At 43.5% G+C, this 15,301-nt stretch overlaps 1 protein-coding gene across 2 annotated transcripts in view; it reads left to right on the top strand.

The window, feature by feature from the left end:
• The window catches only part of PHEX (phosphate regulating endopeptidase homolog X-linked), a 207,388-nt gene that overhangs the window by 27,493 nt on the left and 164,594 nt on the right, over positions 1-15,301 (top strand). For both annotated transcript variants that reach the window (XM_021704426.1, XM_021704494.1), the window contains exons 4-5: positions 10,832-10,918; positions 11,976-12,202. In XM_021704426.1, the coding sequence (XP_021560101.1) occupies positions 10,832-10,918; positions 11,976-12,202 (314 nt within the window). The remainder of the gene's footprint in view (positions 1-10,831; positions 10,919-11,975; positions 12,203-15,301) is intronic.

The raw sequence follows: 15,301 nt of genomic DNA, 5'->3' as shown, positions 1-15,301 counted from the left end.
TGCTTAATGAATTAGTAATGATGGACTGTTTGCTTTGAAGTGTCAAGAGAACATTCTGTGTAAGAAGGCACTACCCATAACAGGAAAATTAATTCTATGCCAGTTGGAGAATAGCTTGTCACAAATAAGAAATGTTTGTTTGGAAAGCCTCACTGGTGTTCATATTTACACAATGAGAGGTATTTTTAAAACCTGTATGGGCCTTTTAATTTAGAAAATGAGAAGGGGATTTTATTTTCATCACTAGCTGAGATCAGTGTGGGAACTGATATTTCGGAGAGAAACACACGCAGGTACGTGCTGGTATACTCACAGGTTTGCTTCCTACCGTGGTCATTGCTGTTAAGTTCCAAATGGAACTTCTTCTACCTGCTGTCTATTCTGAATTCATAAGTTCACTTCCCCAAGGCCCAGACATTTCTTGTTACTAATTTTATTCCTTTAGCCTATCATTTGTTTTCTCTCTGGTTCCTCACTCTAATTTGGTGCTGTTGGCCATCATTGTTTATTTCTGTCTTTGCCCTACATCCGAGGAAGCGAAGGTCAAGGAAATTATGTGACTTGCCCAAACCAATCCAGCCATATAATTTGTCCCCCACAGATTATGGGTCTAACATTTCAAATGTCACCAATTTTAACCCAGGCGGAAAGAGCTGCATGAGCAGAGGCTTTGTCTAGCTGGTGCCTTTGAGGAAACCCAAGAAGCCCAGTGTGACTGGAGCTTGGAGTCAGAAGGGAAAAGGGACAAAAGACAAGACTGAAGAGAAAGGAGGGGCCAGAGCATGCAGGCCTGGTACCCTGTGTAAAGATTTTCGCCTCTGTCCTCCGGCATCTGGGGGCCCGTTTGTAAATGTCACGTTGAGGGGCGTGATGGGTTTTGCCAGAGCACAGTGGCCATGTGTAGAGAATCCCTTGGAGGAGGGAGTTGATGTATAGAGACGGGTTCATGAGGCCCTATCACACTGTTCTGTTTTCTAGCTTGGGATCCAGATGAAGGCGGAGTTTTTCTTGTTACAGAAAACCCCAAGCATTATTGGGTATTCTTTTCTCTGTGTTCTCCTCAGGACAGCGTGAAGGGTCATTGTCTCTTCTCTGCAGCCCCTGCTTTCTTTGAACTTAGGAATGTACTTCATCAAGCACATCGGTTCCCCAGAATCTGCTGGTGAAGGCCCAGCAGCTGCCTGGGGGGCGGGAGCGTGGAAGTTTGCTGTCTTCCTGCCAGCCCTTCGGCTCCTTTGGCTTATGCCGAAGGTGCTGTTGCTTCCCCTCTTTGGGATACAGAAGGGAAGAGAGCCTGGTTCCTAATCCCTCACTGTTAGAAACCCCATTTAAGAAGGACAGCCCGGGGTGCCTGGGTGGCTCAGTTGGTTAAGGTCCAACTTTTGATTTCAGCTCAGGTCACGATCTCAGGGTCGTAGGGTCAAGCCCTGCATCGGGCTCCGAGCTAAGTGCAGAGTCTGCTTGTCTCTCTCCCTCTGCTGCTCCTCCTCTCTCTCTCTCTCTCAAATAAAGTCATAAAAAAGGGGGGCAGCCTTTCTTGACCACACAGTTTAGTTTGAACAGCCAAGAATAGAACCGTTGTTACTCTTACCTCCTCATGGAGGGTGGGAGTAAAAACGGGTTAGTTGGGAAGTGGGTTTTTAAACCTATGTTTACAGTGTTTTGATGCTGCTTTTACAGATGAGGGAGGAATTGTGAAGTCTAGAGCTCAGATTTTTTAGGATTTGAGGGATGCGATATTTATCCCACTCTTCCTTGCCGTGGGGTGTGGTATAAGCTGGAGTTGAAAATAGCTGTCCTGTATTTTTTTCACTTTGGAAGTCTTTGGAAGTCTTTGGAAGTCTTCCTGGCATCGTGTAGTTTTTCGTTTTTGTTTTTTGTTTTTTGTTTTGGCTCTTGAACCAGTGAATCAACCCTCGCCTTTAACCCCTATCACATTTCACCTTTGAGAAGGGAACTTTTTTATTTATTTATTTAATTTTTTGAGAAAGGAACTTTTTTTTTTTTTTTAAAGATTTTATTTATTTGAGAGAGAGAGAGAGAGCGAGAGCAGGAACACAAGCAGGGGGAGTGGGAGAGGGAGAAGCAGGCTTCCCGCCGAGCAGGGAGCCCGATGTGGGACTCGATCCCAGGACCCTGGGATCATGACCTGAGCCGAAGGCAGACGCTTAACGACTGAGCCACCCAGGCACCCGAGAAAGGAACTTTTTAAAGCTGGACTTTACAGAACTGAGGAACTAACTTAGACTTAAATGGGCCAATATGATGAAAACATCTCCAGAACAAAACAAAGTAGTACTCTCCTTGAAGAATGTTGACATTTAATTAAAATGAAGCTGTGGAGTGAGGAAATCAGCATTGACTTTGAGTGGGATGGGGAATGGGGGAGGAGGGAATCTGGACTGGTGATGTTTCCTGGGATCACAGGCATCAAGGACTGGGGATAATTGTCAACTATACTTCAGTAAAGTCGGGGGAAATAAAGGAGCGCTGGTGAGAGCTGTTGGTTCTCAAAGTATGATCCCTCTATCTATAGCATTAGCATTACCTGGGAATTTGTTAGAAATGCAAATTTCTGGGCCATACCCAAGACCTATGGAATTAGACACCCTAGGGGAAGACCAGCACTCAGTGTTTTAATAAGCCCTTCCAATGATTCTGAGGTCTGTTCAAGTTTGGACACCACTGGTTTAGACTAGGACATAATGTGAAGAAAAGCCTTAGGGATCAGCTAACTGTGTCCTGCCCTTACATCACCAGGCCTCCCATCCCTGGCTTGGTGCCTCAGGAGTGTGTCTCCCTGGTCACAAATAGGGTGACAGGGCAAAGTGGGTAGATGGCTTAGCACAGTCAGTCCACCACTGCAGAAACACATCTCGATGTCACCAGGGAATGCCTTTCTTCCGATTAGGATTGAGAGCTCTAGTTAAAGTCCACGATCGCATTGCTGCCTCTGGCTTAGCCACTTGGGGGCCTTGTTCTCACACACAAAAGCAACTTGTGCGGTTTTATTGGATACCTGATGGTTCAGTGAACAGGACTTAGAGACCTGAACCCAAATCGGAGATCTAACCTTTACTACCTGAGTTTCCTTGGACAGGTTCTTAGGGCCTTCTCCCGGGTAGAGTAGAATGGGGTCAGTGATACATGCTTCTTAGGGTTTGTGGGGGATTAATCGAGGTCATGTACAATACACGTGGCACAGAGCAGATGTTTAATAAATGAATGCTACCACCATGGGGTCCTTGGATGTTCAGGACTACTCAGGGAAGAACCCCTGCGGGGGGTATATAACCATGCATGGCCTTTCCCTTATGACGTTAAGATGGTAGAAATGGGCAGGACAAAATAAATAATTAGGGTTTTTACTCTAGGAAAAAAACCGAAGATGGATTTAGTGACTTTAAACTCACCACAGGCCTTACATTGAATTATCTGCTAAGATCCAAATTATCTAACTAGGAAAACTATTTTTATGAGTTAAAATATCGTATTGGTAGATTCGTTGTAATTCTATGCTGTCAAAGAGTAATGTTAACATTTAGTTTATATTATTTTGAAGGTTAACCCTGGTAAGTGTAATCCTTATAAATTCACTTGTAAGTGAACATAATAAAAGAGTTACCTTCTCTTAGACTTTTGTAGTGTCTGGCAGTTTTATAAAATTGATTTCATTATGGGCAAAGAGGTCTTTTGTGTTAAGTGGGGGGTATTTTTATGTTATTTGGTAACCCATGATTTAGATCGATGAATTAGAGGTTTTTAGTGCCCCTAAAATAATCTTTGCCCCTTTTTCTTAAGCTGATGCCAGCCAACAATGATCATTTATAAGATGATTATAAAAAACGAACAGAGAAAAGGAGTCTGACAGTTTCTCTCCCTGTATTTAGGTGGGAGTTTCCCCGAAGAATGAGAAATATCCGTTCTTACTGCCTTTTCAGTGTGTCAGAAAGACTCAGCTCTGGGTGGAGGAGCGGCAGAACTGAGTGCACCATTCGTGTGAAAACATGAGGGTTATGGGATCCATGGACCATGACTTAGTCAACTTGAATTTTGTTTTTTTAATGAGAAGAGCAACAGCCTTTGCAAGCTGATTTAAAGTCTCCAGGTCCAGCTGCCTAAGAGTTTAATACCCATGCAGTGTGAGGTAGAAAAATGAAATTTCTCAGTACGGTAAATAAACTCAGGAGCCTGGAAACCAAATTGAAGTCTGTAGCCTGGAAAATCAACAAGGACTAAAAATAGTAAGATTAGAGGCGACAGTCTACCGTGGGCCAACCAAAGGTGGTTTTTAAGTACCACCAAAAGAGAAACCAGGCCATGATAGGGTAAGTTTAAAAAGATATGTATTTCTAGAGAACATTGTGTTTGTTACCTAGGTGTGGAAGGGCATACCTTCCCTAAATGTGGATTTGACTTTCCAAAGTTTTGATTTTTCCTGTTTTGTTTTTTTCTTTGGACTAGAATTAGGAGGACACCCCCCTGATTTCTAAGGGAGAAATGTTGGCATAATTTACTGTGAGATTGAGAATTCACCTTAATGACCTGTGATGTGAAGGTTTCAGGGTGCAGTTGCTGTTTGCATTAAGCGCATCAGGCACGCAGCTTCAGCATTCATCATTCTCCTAGCAAGTAGCCAGAGGATCCCCTTTAGACCAGGCACATAGAAGGGTTGCAGGGTTGGGAGAAAGAACACAAAGGAGCATGTTTTGAGTTCTTCACTTAACCAGGGGACTTCTGAGTCTTCAGGAGTCTGGTCCTTCCTTTGGAATTCCCTTCTCCTGTTCCAGAGCTGTCAGTAAAGGCCCTGTCTCAGCAGGAGAAGTGAATTTGAATGAGTAGGATTGGTGGTCCTGTCTCAGCATCTGAGCTTAAAGGAAGTTGGATGCCAACTAAGTATTTACCCCCAGATGGAAGACCAGGAAGTAGATGGTTGAGCTGAGACTACTGGTATGATGAAACTTAGGCATCCTAAAACCTGGTGTTCATGAAAACCGATGAATGAAGTCTTGGATTTCATTGTATGATGCAGAGACTGGGGTGTGAGAAAAGGAGATTATGGATGTTTTTGTAATCGGGACATTACTGATTATAACAAGCAATAATAAAAGAAGTCCAGATTCTCACAGTTCCTTTTCTGTTGGATGAAAAACTCTCAGACTTAACCTTTTCAGGAATTCAACTCTGCAAATGTGGAATGAGCACCAACCACGCCAAGCAGTAGGCCCTGGGTGCTCAAGATGAATGTGACCCAGCCCCTGCCCCACAGACTACTCATTTTAATGGAGACCAGCCATTGTTAATGCCGGTTTTATGTACCGAGATGACTTTTCACGTCACAGTACTTGGGACCCAATGACGAAAAATACCTTCTTCATTAAAGTTCTCCCTCTCATTGTCCCCTGTGAAGCCAGGCTTGTGTTACCACCATGGGCAGAAACTAATTCTACGTGGACTGTAGTTATAAATGTGAAACAATAAGGATTCTATAAAAAACAGAATATTATGACATTGGGACAGGCAAAGGCTTCTTAAATGGGACACACAGTACGCTAACCATACACAGAAAAAATGGGGAACTTAGATTATATTAAGGAATACAATGATTTTATTTGATTAAGATTTAATGAGAAGAAAAACATTTTTGTGTTATGTTTGAATTTGATGATCAGCAGCACTTTGAAACCAACTTTATAGTCTCAGGTTTGTTGCATGATAGGTTTTTTTGAACTGGAATTTTCCTTTTCTGTTGTGACATGGTTAAGAATACCTGGAAGGGGGTGAAGATTGAGAAATTGTCCAAGAAACAACACACATGATGATGGGAATGCCCTTGTGCGGGTGACCCAGGAGCCCTTCTCAGTGCTTTCGGGACATTTTAATAACCTGAGTAATTGCCTTTGATAGGCATGCTTTGTTTTCTGCTCATTAATTACTCTCCAGGCTAGACTTTATTCCTCTTACCACTAATTCAGATACAGAGGTACATAAAATGGATGCTGCCAGCCGGTTGCTACACCACTGTCTGCATATCAATGCTCTCCTACCTGCTTGGGCATGAGGAGGAGAGGAGAACAGAAAGGGTTTGACAAGTAACCCAGGATAGCTGAATTTGTTTTAAAAGCCACATTCTGGGGCCACTTGGGTGGCTCAGTCGTTAAGCGTCTGCCTTCGGCTCAGGTCATGATCTCAGGGTCCTGGGATCGAGCCCCACATCGGGCTCCCTGCTCCGCGGGAAGCCTGCTTCTCCCTCTCCCCCTCCCCCTGCTTGTGTTCCCTCTCTCGCTGTGTCTCTCTCTCTCAAATAAATCTTTAAAAAATAAAAAATAAAAGCCACATTCTGGTACAGAAACCAGAATTTTGACACAGGCAGGCATACCTCACTTTATTGGACTTCCCTTTCTTGGGCTTGGCAGGTACTTCATTTTTCACAAACTAAAGGCTTATGGTAACCCTGCATCAAGCAAATCCATTTGGCGCCATTTTCCCAACAGCATTTGCTCACTTTGTGTCTCTCTGTCACATTTTGCTAATTCTGGAATATTTCAAATCTCTTCATTACTCTTATATTTGTTACGGTGATCTGTGATCAGTGAGCTTTGATGTTATCATTGCAATTGTTTGGGGGCCCCGCGATCCATAGAAGATGGCAGATGTAATTGATAAATGTTGTGTGCGTTCTGGCTGCTCTTCCGACTGGCTGTTTGCCCATCTTGTTCCCTCTCCTCAGGCCTCCCTATTCTGAGACACAGCAAAATTGAAATCAGGCCAATTAATAACCCTACAGTGGCCTGTAAGTGTTCAAGTGAAAGGAAGAGTCATGGGTCTCTTACTTTAAATCAAAAGCTAGAAATGATTAAGCTTAGTGAGGGAGGTATGTTGAAAGCTCGGCCTCTGGCACCAGTTTGCCAAGTTGTGAATGCAAAGGAAACTGTTGAAGGAAATTAAAAGGGCTCCTCCAGTGAACACATGAATGATAAGAGAGCAAAACAGCCTTCTTGCTGATGTAGAGAAAGTTGCAGTGGTCTGGACAGAAGACAAACCAGCCACAGTATACATCCCCTTAGGCCAAAGCCTAATGCAGAGCAAGGCCCTAACTCTCTTGAATTCTGTGAAGGCTGAGCTAGGTGAGGAAGCTGTAGAGGCAAAGTTGGAAACCGGCAGAAGTTGATTCGTGAAGTTTAAGGAAAGAAGCTGGCTCCCTAATATAAGGTAAAGCAGCGTTATCCAGTTACCCAGATATCCAAGTTCTCCAGAAGATCTAGCTAAGATAATTCATGAAGATGACTACACTCCACACGACACATTTTCAGTGTAGATGGCACAGCCCTTTTTAGAAGAAGCAGCCATGTGGGACTTTAATAGCTAGAGAGGAGAAGCCAGTGCCTGGCTTCAAAGCTTCAAAGGACAGGCTCTCTTGTTAGGGGCTAATGCGGCCCCGGTGACTTTAAGTTGAAGCCAGTGCCCTTAAGGGTTATGCTAAATCGACTCTGCTTGTGCTCTGTAAATGGAACAGCAGAGCCTGGATGACAGCACATCTGTTCACAACCTAGTTTAGTGAGTATTTTAAACCCACTATTGAGACCTATTAGCTCAGGAAAAAACTTATGACTGCTCATTGGCAGTGCATCTGGTCACCCAAGAGCTTTGATGGAGGTGGACAGTGAGATTCATGTTGCCTTCATGCCTGCTAACACAACATCCACTCTGCAGCCCATGGATTAAGGAGTCGTTTTGACTTTCAAGTCTTATTATTTAAGAAATAGGTTTCATAGGGTTCTAGCTGCCACAGATAGTGATTCCTGTCATGGATCTGGGGACAGTAAATAGAAAACCTCCTGGAAAGGATTCACCGTTCTAGAGGACATTAAGAACATGTGTGATTCATGGGAAAAGGTCAAAATACCAACACTCCCAGGAGTCTGGAAGAAGCTGAAATCATCCCTTGTGGATGACTTTGAGGGATTCAAGACTTCAGGGGAGGAAGTGATTTCAAATGTGGTGGAAATAGCAAGAGAACTAGAATGAGAAGTGGAGCCTGAAGGTGTGACTGAATTGCTGTCATGTCATGATCAAAATTGAAAGGATGGGGAGTTTTTTCTTATGGATGAGCAGAGAAAGTGGTTTTGTTTGTTTTTGTTTTTAAAGATTTATTTGAGAGAGCACAAGTGGAAGGGGCAGAGAGAGAGGGAGAGAGAATCTCAAGCAGACTCCACACTGAGCATAAAGCCCGATGTAGGGCTTGATCTCATGACCCTGAGATCACGACCTGAGCCCAAACCAAGAGTTGGACGCTTAACTGATGGAGCCACCCAGGTGCCTTGAGAAAGTGGTTTCTTGAGATGGAATCTACTCCTGGCAAAGACATTGTGAAGACTGTTGAAATGACAGCCAAGGATTTAGAATATTCTGTAAACTTAGTTGATAATGCAGTAGCAGGGTTTGAGAGGATTGACTCTAATTTTGAAAGAAGTTGATCTGTGGGTAAAATGCCATCAAGCAGCATCTCATGCTACAGAGAGAGAGTTCGTGAGAGGAAGTGCCAATCTATGTGGCAAACTTCATTATTGTCTTATTTTAAGAAATTGCCACAGCTACCTCAACCTTCAGCAAGCACCACCCTGATTAGTCAGTAGCCATCAACATCAAGGCAAGACCCTCCACCAGCCAAAAAAAAAAAAAAAAATATATATATATATATATATAACTTGTTGAAAACTCAAATGATGGCTAGCATTTTATTTATTTAAGATTTTATTTATTTGACAGATGGATAGAGAGCACAAGTAGGCAGAGTGGCAGGCAGAGGGAGAGGGAGAAGCAGGCTCTCCTCTGAGCAGGGAGCCAGATGCGGGGCTCGATCCCAGGGCCCCGGGATCATGACCTGAGCCGAAGGCAGCCGCTTAACCGACTGAGCCACCCAGGCGCCCCGAAGGCTAGCATTTTATAGCAATAAAGTATTTTTAAAAATTAAGGTATTACATTGTTTTTTTAGACATGATGCTATTGCTCACTTAATTGACTACAGTATAGTGTAAACATAACTTTTATATGCACTCGGAAGCCAGAAAATTAATTTGACTTTATTGTAATATTCACTTTTTTGCAATAGTCTGAAACCGAACCCATGATATCTCTGGGGGTAGGCCTGAACAAATGATTGATACTTGTGCACACTTAGGGTTTTGGGAATGCCCTACTTAGCATTGCATGTCCTCTTTTCACCTTCTTGTGATACACAGACTGCCTTGGGTGCGCACTCAGGTACATATTTACTACTTTGAGTTCTTTTGCTCCCATGGCTTGTTTTTGGTCCTCAGGGCATTCTTGTTTGCAATCTGTGGAGTGTTTATAGCATCAGAATAACATCAGATCCCTAAATGGAATTTGGATTATTTACTTCCAAATGTGTCTCCCCAACAGTCCAAGGACTGTGGAAGTAATACAGTGCAAAGGCACCTGATCTGATTTGAATAGAAATATATGTGGGTATGGTTTTAGAGCTTTGTGTTTATTAAAAAAAAGAAAATCTTCCTTCTTGATCCTTGGGGCTAGTTATCTTGCTTTTATTGCTATGATAATACACAAGAAAGAAACACCAAACAAGCTGAGACAGTTGAAAATGCCCACATCCAACTCAATTTATTTTATTTGAGTCTATGTAGTTCTGTGGACTTGTTTGATGTACAGATGCTTTATAAAAAACAGGACAGGAGCTCTGGATTGCATTTTTTTTTTGGAAAGGTAGAACTTCTAGTTTAGAAGTAGAGATTCCTCTTCAGGGAATATGTAATTGTTTAATTAAGTTGATTAGCACGCTCCATTGTGTCTTGAAGCTATTCAGAGGACTGCGGGGGCATCTGTTGTGCCGGCATCGGGAGGCAGCTAGGTTGTTTCAGAAATAAGCTGCAAATGCCTTGACAACGGCAGTTTGACACAGCTCCATGTAGGCAGTGCCACGGTGCTGCTCGCGGATGCTTCATCTTGGCTTCATGTAGGTACATGAATGCTCTTCGGTTCGTCCAAGGTGTGTTTTGCGGGGAGGGGAGGAGGGGAGTTTTTACTGAGTCTTGCCTTTCCCTCCTCCGCCTCTCCTTCATCGTGACGGCTGTCATTTTCCGCCTTCAAACAATAGCATGAGTGATGTTATAAATCGCACATCATTTTCTGGGTGGGCTCATGTCTATGCTGACAGCCATTTTCTACACACGACCTCATTTCAATGGCCAGGACTCCGCATGTGTAAATGGACAAGTCTTCAGGCGATTTGGGTAGGCTTTGCAATCTCGCCTCTCCATTTCCTGTCTGAACCGCTTCTCCCATGTCCACAGCATGTTTATGCAACATCGCATAAAACTTCTAATGGGCAATTTCTTCCAGGTGACCTCCCTGAGAGGCTGGGCTGTGAAAAAATCTTAAGAAACCCGACCCTGATGAAATTGCCTCCTTTGAGAATATTGCTTGGTGCAGAAACAAGGAACAGAATTCAGTTATTTTTGGTTCTTGAATAAATGAATTCTGTTTCTTTTTATGTAGGTGGCGAAAACATTAACCCCTGCAGCAGGTCCGGTCTGAGTCGGAAACTGAACTTTTGGTTTCTCTGAATTAGGAGAGCCTGGGAAAAGAGAAGGTTAAAGTTTTTTTTTTATTTGAACCTCAAGCAACTTGGACGCGGTTCTGCCGTCTGTATATCTTTTATAGATGTGTCTTTTCCAGGGTTGTCTGTCTTTACATTTGATTTTCCGTAGGCCAGGACTGTGGATATAGAATGACCTCTAAGTTGGCACCATGTGTGGGTGGATACTAATGAATCCTTTCTTAACCTTCCTAGCACTTTTGGAGAAATCCATCAGTAGAAGGCGGGACACTGAAGCCATACAGAAAGCCAAAATCCTTTATTCATCTTGCATGAATGAGAGTGAGTAATAAAGAAAATAACTAAAATATTTAACACCTTATCCTTCAGAGAGTCTATTAATGTTTAAAGATATTGTTTAAGGAAAACGAGAACTACTAAGAATTCAATTAATGTTTAAAAATGTTGTTTGAGGAAAGGAGCGATTCTCAAAGACTGAATCTTGACTCTCCCTGTCTTAATGTTCTGTTGCTGGCTTGATGGAGAAAATAGGAAAATAATTTTATTTCTTTGGCTTGGATTCTTTAGATAGCAGTTACTCCGTGAGAAACTTGGGTAGGGTCAGGAGGGCAAACCCCACCATATGTGGTGCAGAAACAAGAATCCAGAGGCCCTGTCCGGTCTGAGAAGGAGCCTGGGAGAGAGGGCATTTGGGAGTGTTGTTATATCCCATAGAACCTTACCGGGGCCTAGGAAAATCCAGATTCCCGGGTGGGCCAGCCTCCTTCTGCTTCTCCATCAGCCTAACAGGCAGCTTAGGTGGATGTCTTAGGCCTGTCTTGGCATCTTGGGTCTGATTGGAGTTAAGGTTAACACTTGCCATTTTCTCTGGTGTGCTTTCTCAAGACAGGAAGAAGCCAGTGCCTGCGGGAAGTGTGTTACCTTGTTTAGGATTTGGGGTATTATTTGGTGAGCTAGAAGAGGGCGGTAAAAGATGACCAAAGAGTCTGGAAGCATTAATTCACGTGTATTGGGGAGTGGTTGGCTTTACTGAAGGGTTTCCTTTACTTAGGATTGTTCCTTAGTCTTGCAGAGTATTCTCAGCCTAATATCGCTCATTGGGCTGTAGTGAGCCCATCTTTTCTTGTCGAGAATATCCAGCAGCTTCCCTAGTCAGCTCTCCTGGCAAGAACACCAAGTTCAGGCAGTCACATTGAAGTGTGAGTCATAGGTAGTTCTGTCTCTGTGGTCCTGCTCAATCCACTGCACCTCTCTCTAACAGCTGAAATGTTAAGTTGGGGTCTTACGGGGAATTTTCTCTTGAGAAGATATACTTGCATTCTAGTTTGGTGATCCAGTTTGCAATTCTAACTCTTCCTTTGTATTTGCTCCCTTTCAGAGGCGATTGAAAAAGCAGATGCCAAACCATTGCTACATATCCTGAGGCACTCACCTTTCCGCTGGCCTGTGCTTGAATCCAATATTGGTCCTGAAGGAGTTTGGTCAGAGAGGAGGTTCAGTCTTTTGCATACCCTTGCAACATTTCGTGGTCAATACAGCAATTCTGTGTTCATCCGATTGTATGTGTCCCCTGATGACAAGGTGTCCAACGAGCACATTTTGAAGGTATAGTGAGGACTTGTTCATACTGTTTGTTCAGTTCAAGGTTAGTCTTTTGGGGTGTCTTTCCGGGGAATGAGACTCATCCTACCTTAGCGAAATCAGAGGATAAAAATTCTGTTAAGCGTTGGGATCTAGAATATTCCTTCCTCCCAGATTTGCAGAGTGTAACTCAGGAACAAACCAATTTTGTCAGTCTTTCAGGAAGCTGGTGAGTGAGTTTCAAGTCATCTCTGATCTGGCCCTCAAATACCTACTCTGAGCATGTGTGGGGTCCCTAAATTCCAGTGGGGAGCAAGCTGCTAAGACTTTCTGAACTCTGCTCTTCCCTACACCTCCTCATTCTCCTGACAAAGGAACAACAGTGAAAGACTCATCAGTGAAACAGCTTGGCAAGGATTCAAATAACATTTTTTTTTTAAAGATTTTATTTATTTATTTGACAGAGACATAGCGAGAGAGGGAACACAAGCAGGGGGAGCCGGAGAGGGAGAAGCAGGTTTCCCGCAGAGCAGGGGGCCCGATGCAGGACTCGATCCCAGGACCCTGGGATCATGACCCGAGCCAAAGGCAGACGCCCAACGACTGAGCCACCCAGGCGCCCCTCAAATAACATTTCTTAAATTGTTTTGTGTTTTGATCCTACTGTATTTTTTGCTTCCACACTTTTTAAAGATTTTTTAAAATTTATTTATTTGAGAGAGAGAATGAGCAAGAGAGAGCAAGAGTGAGGGGAAGGGGCAGAGGCAGAGGGAGAAGCAGACATCGCGCTGAGCAGGGAGCCCTATGTGGGGCTCAATCCCGGGACTCCAGGATCATGACCTGAGCCGAAGGCAAATGCTCAACTTACTGAGCCACCCAGTTACTTTGACTAATAATGAAGATTTTACTGAATCACTGATTTTTTTTCTCCCAATTCCTTCCTTTGTCAAACCAGCAAATATTAGTGATATATTGATGATCAAATCATAGAAGTATAAAACCTTTAGAACATATTACCCTTTTCTGCTGTAAGTCAACTTTTAAAAAGCCACACCATGCAGTTTATTTTTTGGTTTATACCAAGAGGGTGGCATTTTTTTTTTTTTTTTTTCTGTAAAGGACCAGATAGGAACTATTTTAGGCTCTGCGGGCCATCTGGTCTCTGTCTCACCTACTCAACTCTGCTCTTGGACCTGGGAGAGCAGCTGCAGACAGTCTCTCCATGGATGGGTGTGGTTGTGTAGCGGGCTGGCTGGTAGGCTGTAGTTCGCTCAGCTATAGTCTAGACAATGGAAGTCTCAGGAAATCGCTAGGCACTCGAAGAATACCCATCTACTCAGGAGGAAATTCTTGGTTCCAGAGACAGCTGTATTTTCTTTTTTTTTTTTTTAAAGATTTTATTTATTTATTTGACAGAGAGCGAGAGCAGGAACACAAGCAGGGGGAATGGGAGAGGGAGAAGCAGGCTTCCCTCCGAGCAGGGAGCCCGATGTGGGACTCGATCCCAGGACCCTGGGATCATGACCCGAGCCGAAGGCAGACGCTTAACGACTGAGCCATGCAGGCGCCTGAGACAGCTGTATTTTCATGCTGGGTGAAGGAACAAGAACATGGCACGGAGGTAGACCCTAATGCTATCTGGTAAGATGTGCTATACAAGACACAGTGATGCTGCCTAAGGGTCCAGTTGATCTCTGCCTCATGCTGATAGGTTACTCACTTTAAAAACCAACAAACCAGATTTTTAAAAAGATTTTATTTATTTGAGAGAGAGAGCGCACGAATGGGGGTGGGGAGAGGGGCAGAGGGAGAGGGAGAAAAGCAGACTCCCCGCTGAGCAGGGAGCCTGACATGGGGGCTCGATCCCAGGACCCCCAGATCATGACCTGAGCTGAAATCAAGAGTCAGACGCTTAAGCGACTGAGCCACCTAGGCGCCCCAAGGCTATCATTCTTAATTCCAGAACTATTATTACATCCTTTCAAACACCTTAAGTGGTATTTTGAAGTTAGATGGAGACTTTCAAACTTAAGCTTAAGTTTATGCACTCTATTGGGTGATAGAAGATTTTTTTTTTTTTTTAAGGATTATTTATTTTAGAGAGAGAGTGCAGGTGGGAGCGCACACACAAGTGCAGAGCGGCGGGGTGGGGGGGAGAGGTGGAGCGGGGAGGGACAGAGGGAGAGGGAGAGAGAGAATCTCAAGCCATCTCAAGCCGACTCCCTGCTGAGTACAGAGACTGATGAGGGGCTCGATCTCATGACCCTGAGATCATGACCTGAGCCCAAATCAAGAGTCTGACGCTCAACCAACTGAGCCACCCAGACTCCAGTGGGTGATAGAAGATCTTGATTCACACACAGATAAGTAGTTGCAGATGGCAACCATTTTATTTTTCACCGATTTCTGGACCTACTCTAAGAATTTATCTCCTTAAATATTTTATTGTGGAAAATAATACAAAAGTAAAAAAAATAGTACAACAAAATCCCATGTACTCATCAGCCCAGCTTCAACAACTGGCAACTTTTGGCTGTTCTTGTTTTATCTAAACCCTTCCTTTTTGTGGGGAAGCTGGAGCATTTTATAGCAAATCCAAAATATAGTATCATTGCCCTGGTAAATCAGTGTTTATCTAATGGAAAGGACTGTTATCACAGCCAAAAAAGTAACCATAATTCCATAATTAACATCTGACACCTAGTTAATTTTCAGTTTCCCTGAGTGTCTCAAACATGTCCATTTAAAAAATTAAAAGTTGGTCTTTGATTTAGGTTCCAAATAGGAATCTAATGTGCATTTGGATGATAAGCCAATTTTAATCTACAACATTGTGAATTTGACTGATTTCAGTGCAACCTAATAGTTGATGAGAGAAAAATCTTGTTTATAGGAGAATCACAGCTTAAAAAATGTAGGAGAAAGAATAGCATTAAAAAGTTACCATTTAGGGGCACCTGGGTGGCTCAGTCGGTTAAGTGTCTGCCTTCGGCTCAGATTACGGTCCCAGGGTCCTGAGATTAAGCCCCGCATGGGGCTCCCTGCTCAGGGGGAGCCTGCTTCTCCCTCTGCCTCTTCCCCCTCCACCACCCATGCTTGTGCTCTCTCGCTCTCTCAAATGAA

This window comes from Neomonachus schauinslandi, chromosome X (assembly GCF_002201575.2).
Source record: "Neomonachus schauinslandi chromosome X, ASM220157v2, whole genome shotgun sequence".
NCBI lineage: Eukaryota > Metazoa > Chordata > Mammalia > Carnivora > Phocidae > Neomonachus > Neomonachus schauinslandi.
The sequence above is the reverse complement of the archived record's forward strand: the minus strand, read 5'-3'. Positions and strand labels throughout refer to the sequence as shown.